This window comes from Nestor notabilis, unplaced genomic scaffold (assembly GCF_000696875.1).
Source record: "Nestor notabilis isolate BGI_N333 unplaced genomic scaffold, ASM69687v1 Scaffold33662, whole genome shotgun sequence".
Lineage (NCBI taxonomy): Eukaryota > Metazoa > Chordata > Aves > Psittaciformes > Psittacidae > Nestor > Nestor notabilis.
The window spans coordinates 1-6,336 of record NW_009917559.1 but is presented as its reverse complement, the minus strand read 5'-3'; the positions used below and the strand labels follow the sequence as shown (position 1 = coordinate 6,336).

General features: G+C 49.8%; 2 protein-coding genes across 2 annotated transcripts; one reads left to right on the top strand and one right to left on the bottom strand.

The window, feature by feature from the left end:
- Nucleotides 1-50: 50 nt before the first annotated feature.
- HSPA5 (heat shock 70kDa protein 5 (glucose-regulated protein, 78kDa)) lies at nucleotides 51-3,658 on the top strand (the record flags this gene model as incomplete). Its single annotated transcript, XM_010009298.1, has 7 exons — nucleotides 51-282; nucleotides 565-702; nucleotides 947-1,059; nucleotides 1,140-1,530; nucleotides 1,819-2,056; nucleotides 2,261-2,428; nucleotides 2,778-3,658. Coding segments are annotated over 7 exons (1,840 nt in total), but the record flags the coding sequence as incomplete, so codon positions are not given.
- A 978-nt stretch (nucleotides 3,659-4,636) lies between these two features.
- Nucleotides 4,637-6,224, bottom strand: RABEPK (Rab9 effector protein with kelch motifs; the record flags this gene model as incomplete). The annotated part of the gene is made up of 4 exons (XM_010009297.1): nucleotides 4,637-4,899; nucleotides 5,087-5,236; nucleotides 5,412-5,561; nucleotides 6,063-6,224. Coding segments are annotated over 4 exons (725 nt in total), but the record flags the coding sequence as incomplete, so codon positions are not given.
- Nucleotides 6,225-6,336: the final 112 nt, after the last annotated feature.

The following is a 6,336-nucleotide window of genomic DNA, read 5'->3' as shown; positions in this document are numbered from 1 at the left end:
CAGGCTGCGGGCCTCGGCGCCGCCTGAGGGTTCGGTTCCGCTGTCCCCAGCGTGGGCGTCTTCAAGAATGGCCGCGTGGAAATCATCGCCAACGACCAGGGGAACCGCATTACGCCGTCCTACGTGGCGTTCACGCCCGAGGGGGAGCGTCTGATCGGAGATGCTGCCAAGAACCAGCTGACATCCAATCCTGAGAACACGGTGTTTGATGCCAAACGGCTCATCGGCCGCACTTGGAATGACCCTTCCGTGCAGCAGGACATCAAGTATCTACCCTTCAAGGTGGGTCTGAGCACGCAGGAGGTAGGGGGGGCACCTACAGTTCCTCTCTGGAGAGGCTCCTGGATTGTGGTGCTCTTCTGAGCAGCCCTGTGGTTCCTTGGCTTTCCCCCCAGGAGGGTTATGGTGCAGGGATGTGATATATAAACAGCAGCTCCTTGTGTTAGCTAGTGGGTTGTCTGTTCATAAAAGCTTTGCTTAACTTCCAGAGGGAAAGAAGCACTTGGGCAAGTAGGGGTAATTTTGTGAGTTGTTGAATAGGACAGTATATATCGTTCTTTTCAGGTGGTTGAGAAGAAAGCCAAGCCCCATATTCAAGTTGATGTTGGAGGTGGGCAGACAAAAACATTTGCTCCTGAAGAAATTTCTGCTATGGTCCTGACAAAGATGAAGGAAACAGCAGAGGCGTACTTGGGGAAGAAAGTAAGTTCATGAGTGTTACTACTAAGAATGTAAAGCAGTAGCTTTACAAAACTGAAGATGGGTGGGCTGAATCTTAAATCTGCTTCATGCTGCTGGTCTCTGCAGGAGCCCACTTGAGTGGGCTGAGCTGTGATGGTGGGTTTTCACCTCTGAAGAACAATGGGCTGCCTGTTGCCAGCATTGCTGTGGTTGTTTACAATCTCTGCACTTGCTTTCTGTAGCAAAACTGTCTCTCACTCCTTAGGTTACACATGCTGTTGTTACTGTGCCAGCCTACTTCAATGATGCTCAGCGCCAGGCCACAAAGGATGCTGGTACTATTGCTGGGTTGAATGTGATGCGTATCATCAATGAGCCGTAAGTATCCTGACCCCTCCTGCCCGCTGCTCTGGGGAGAGGTGGTCCCAGTGCCCTCACTTTGGTTGTTCCCTGTACAGAACAGCTGCTGCCATTGCTTATGGATTGGACAAGAGAGAGGGTGAGAAGAACATCCTTGTGTTTGACTTGGGTGGTGGAACTTTTGATGTCTCCCTCCTCACAATTGATAACGGAGTCTTTGAAGTGGTGGCTACTAATGGTGACACTCACCTGGGTGGAGAAGACTTTGACCAGCGTGTTATGGAGCACTTCATCAAGCTCTATAAGAAGAAAACTGGGAAAGATGTGAGGAAGGATAACAGAGCAGTGCAGAAGTTGAGACGGGAAGTGGAGAAAGCCAAGCGAGCCTTGTCATCCCAGCACCAGGCTAGAATTGAAATAGAATCCTTCTTCGAAGGAGAGGATTTCTCAGAGACTCTCACTCGAGCCAAGTTTGAGGAGCTGAACATGGTAAGTTTAGAATGGCAGAGTTACTGCCTTAGCTCTAGATTGCTGCAAATGTGCAGTGACACTGCCCTTTGGAGTATAAATAACATTTTGCTTGCACTGCAAAGCAGGCAGCTGCTCATTGCAGGGGTAGCTGGTGCTCTGTTAGTGACAGCTGAGGTATCATCTGGCTGGTCATGAGCCAGCTGATGTTCCTTCTCTAGCGGGGCTGGCCTTCGTGCTCTCTCAGGCTGTGTAACTTGGGGCTAGGCATGGGGCAAAGAGCCTTACAGTCCTGTTTGGTCTTCCCAGGACCTGTTCCGTTCCACTATGAAGCCTGTTCAAAAAGTTCTGGAAGATTCTGACCTGAAGAAGTCTGATATTGATGAGATTGTTCTTGTTGGTGGCTCTACTCGCATCCCCAAAATACAGCAACTAGTTAAAGAGTTCTTCAATGGGAAAGAACCTTCTCGTGGCATTAATCCAGATGAGGCTGTTGCCTATGGTGCTGCTGTCCAGGCTGGTGTCCTCTCTGGGGACCAGGATACAGGTAATGACACCTTTACCATGCTTTGGGAGAGTATTGACTGGATATGGGTTATGGACAAACAAATGGAGGAGGACTCACTGCTTTTCCAGTCCTTGAATTTTTATGCCTCTGGGGCTTTGGGATCCTCTTGGCAGTGATGGGCTGCTGTGTTTCTTTCCAGTTGAAATCATTCTATGTCATGCTCTTACCCTTTATCTGTTACAGGTGACTTGGTGCTCCTTGATGTCTGTCCCCTCACACTTGGCATTGAGACTGTTGGAGGTGTAATGACTAAACTGATCCCAAGAAATACCGTTGTTCCCACAAAGAAGTCTCAGATTTTCTCAACAGCTTCTGACAACCAGCCCACTGTGACCATCAAGGTGTATGAAGGTGAGTGTCACTTGTTGGTAGCCCACGTGACAGCTGGAATATGTCTGTAGGGCCCCTACAGACAGCTGCTGTCTTAAATGCTGTAGGTATTTTCTAGATGCTCATGGATCTTTCCTCATAGAGGAGAGCTTGGTACCATGGCAGCTCTCTGAAGTGGCTCTGATCAAGCTGCTTCGTCTGCAGCAAAAGCTGTTATTAGAATTTTCATGTGTCTTTCTGTGGCTGCATTCCAACTGCAGGAGGTGCTTAGACAGCTGTCAGGCTGGCGTCAACACATCACCCTTAGCAAGACTGTAGCTCACAGCTTTGCAAAGTACAAACCAGAACCATGTCTCATTTTGTCTTCCAGGCGAGCGTCCCCTCACCAAGGATAACCATCTTCTGGGAACTTTTGATCTCACTGGAATCCCTCCCGCCCCTCGTGGCGTCCCCCAGATTGAAGTCACCTTTGAAATAGATGTGAATGGGATCCTCCGTGTCACGGCTGAGGACAAGGGCACTGGGAACAAGAACAAGATCACCATTACGAATGACCAGAACAGGCTCACACCAGAAGAGATCGAGAGGATGGTGAATGATGCTGAGAAGTTTGCTGAGGAAGACAAGAAGCTGAAAGAGCGCATTGATGCCCGGAATGAGCTGGAAAGCTATGCCTACTCTCTGAAGAACCAGATTGGGGACAAAGAGAAGCTGGGTGGTAAGCTCTCCTCTGATGACAAAGAAACAATAGAGAAAGCAGTGGAGGAAAAGATCGAGTGGCTGGAGAGCCATCAAGATGCAGACATTGATGACTTCAAAGCAAAAAAGAAGGAGCTGGAGGAGGTTGTTCAGCCAATTGTTAGCAAGCTCTATGGCAGTGCAGGCCCTCCCCCTGGCGATGAGGAAGCAGCAGAGAAGGATGAGTTGTAGATACTGGCACCTCCGAATGTTGTTGTGTATATATTGGACTAAGGAACACTTGTTTAAAATATTGAACTCTTAATTTGGAATGTAACATTGAATCTTCACTCGTGAGTGGAGCTGGAAACGCTAGCCCGAAGTGGCTGTATACTGCTTTTGTTAGCAGTTGCTTGATGTCTGGGGAGGGAAGGGGCGTGGGGGGGAGTGTAAATGCAAATGGGTGTAGAGGTATTGGCAGTGGAATGTCCTATTTAACAACGCGGTCATGTGAGCTTGGTGTAGAGCTTTTCTACCTGAAGTGACCACAATAAATTTGTTATTTACACTGGACTCTGCTTTAGCTCCATTTGTTACCAGTTTTAACCAGGACATGGACTGTCCTGAACTGCAAGGCTCAAACCCTGCAAGGTGAATGTGTGTTAACAGAAACTCAGGTGGGATTTGCACCTACTTTACACCTCTCTTGCAGCTTCTCTGGGTGGAATAGGCACTCTGAAGTGTGCTGGTGCACCTCGACCTCTGTGTGATCTTTATAGATCTTGTAAGGACAGGGAGTGGCCACTGAGTAACTGCCTATGGGGCTGGTGTCCTGGGCAGCTGCCTGCACTGGAGATACACATGGGCGGGAGAGATGAGCTGAGCTGCACCTCCCTACAGTACTAGAACCAGGCTTAGGAGCTTTAATGGGCCTCAGGGGACATAAAGGAGCTATTTTCTGCAGACTCTGAAAATCAGCCTTCTAGAGTTTTCTTAAAAGCCTAATTTGGAACTCAGTCTTCCTACTTAACCATACTCCTTCTCCCAGCCATGGGAGTAGGTAAATTAACTCAGTACAGCAGGAGCGTTTGTGGTAGCTGTGTTAACACCTCAAACCCACTCAGCAAGTCACCTTTTCCCTGGTGTGGGGGGCACTTTCTCTGGTTTTCATCCACTCATTTTTAAAACAGAGCTCTATTTCAGATCATCCTCCCAAAAGCTTCTTCCCAGGAAACACTGTGGCTCTGCAGAGTGAGTTGCTTTCCGTCACGACCAGCATGTGAGTTTCCTGGAAAGCCACCTGGATATGTGAAAGCCCTTCCAGGCTTTCAAACTCCACCAACCTGCTGTCAAGCACCGATGGATGAAGCTTTCCTGCAGCACCTGCTTTCCCCGTGTCCAGCAGGATCACATGCAGACAGCACCGTGCCTCAGGAGGGTGGTAGCAGAGTGCCATCCGTTCGAGGGTAAGAACTTCTTTATTGCAAAGAGAGAACCCGACAGTACAAAAGTGTGTAGAAAAGGCTGGTGCTGTGCAGGAGCACAGCTCTGCTATTCGATCAGACTGACGATGCAGTCCCTGTATATCTCCCCCTGGGTGTCCATCCCACCAAATACCAACAGCAGATGCACAACTGTGTCCCCAGCATGCCCCTCATCCTGGCTCTTCAGCAGGGAACCAGCTGTGGCTTCCCCAGTGGCAGCTCCTGTGTTTTCACTCTTCCCAGCCCACCAGGGAATGACACACATGGCGTGGTCCAGCCTCCCAGCAGGCAGAGGGGATTCAAACTGTAGAAGTGTCCACTGCTGCTTCTCTGCAGTGCAAAAACACAATTCACACCCTTAAATGTAGATTCACAGCTTTAGAGAGCACAGTGGGGCACCGTTCATTGCACTGGATGTTACTGCAGGGCAATGATAGCAGCTACCAGGGGTGAAGCCCGGGAGCAGAGGGGATAATGCATTCTCCAACTGTCCTGCAGCTGGGCGAAGCCTCCCTACCTGTGTGATACTTGTACGTGGTGTCCAGTGTCCCCTCTGGACCTATTCCACCAAAAATGTACAAGTGGTCTTTAAACACAGCTGATGAGTGGGATGCTCGTCCTCCCGGGATGTCACCAGTGGCTGGTATCTTAACCCACTTCATGTCAGCTGTTGGAAAAAGAACACAGCTGTGGTTATACATTATAAAAGCCCACAAGTTTTGTTGTTTCAAACAAGTAGGGAAATTTAAGCACTTAAGACCTGACCTTACAGAAAAAAGGTCCCCCAAATCCAAACACATCCCACAGCAGCATCACTCTGTGGTACCTCTGTCTATACTCACTTGTATCGATGAAGAACAGGTCGTTGTAAAAAACGTCCCCAGCTAAACCTCCGTGGATGAAGAGTTTGGTCCCAACAGCAACCACGATGTGTCCGTGCCGAGGAGAAGGGGGGTCACCGTCAGTATCTGCCTGGGACCAGGTCAGGGTGGCTGTAAATGGGGGTCCACATGTGTTAGGAAGAAAACCCTAGTGCTTCCCAATGAAGCACCTCCAGCAGGGCTGCAGAGGAGGTTGTGCTACCAAAGAACATGGCCCTACTGGAGCTTTTTTGGTCAGCCAGTAGCAGGACGGATTAATTCCAACTAGAAAGCAAATCCATCCTGGTACATGCAGGGCTGGAAGAATGAATAGGGCAGCACAGGATGATGTCACCATGGAAAGGAACTGGCTGTTGGGCAAATGGGATCAACCCCTCCCATCTCCCACGGTATTCCTCATCCCAGAGCTTTACTCCGCCACTTTAGCCCAAACTCCCATTGACTACATAAAGGCCAGTGCAGTGAGGAACATCTACCCATCCGTTTAAACTCATAGCCACAGCAGGGGCCTGACATTTCCGTGTCCTTTACAGTCGGAAATGCACAGCCCCTGTTCAACAGAGGATGGGTTCTGCTGTTTGCTGTAAGGGTCCTTTACATGTCCAGAGGTACCTGTGTCAAACACATGAAGCCGCTGGTCTTTGACCGGTTCTGCTCCTTTCTCTCCCCCTCCGAACACGTACAGACACCCTCCTACGGCTGCTGAGGACGTGTGGAACGTCCGGGGCAGAGGCTGCTCCCCGCTCACTTCAGGGCTCTCCCAGGTTCCTATTTCTAATTAAGACATTTATTAACAGAGCAATCACGGGGGGAACAGACAACATGTTCCCCTCTGTTCCCATCCCGAGTGATGGCACCACGGAGACACCCGGCAGTGTCACCGCCC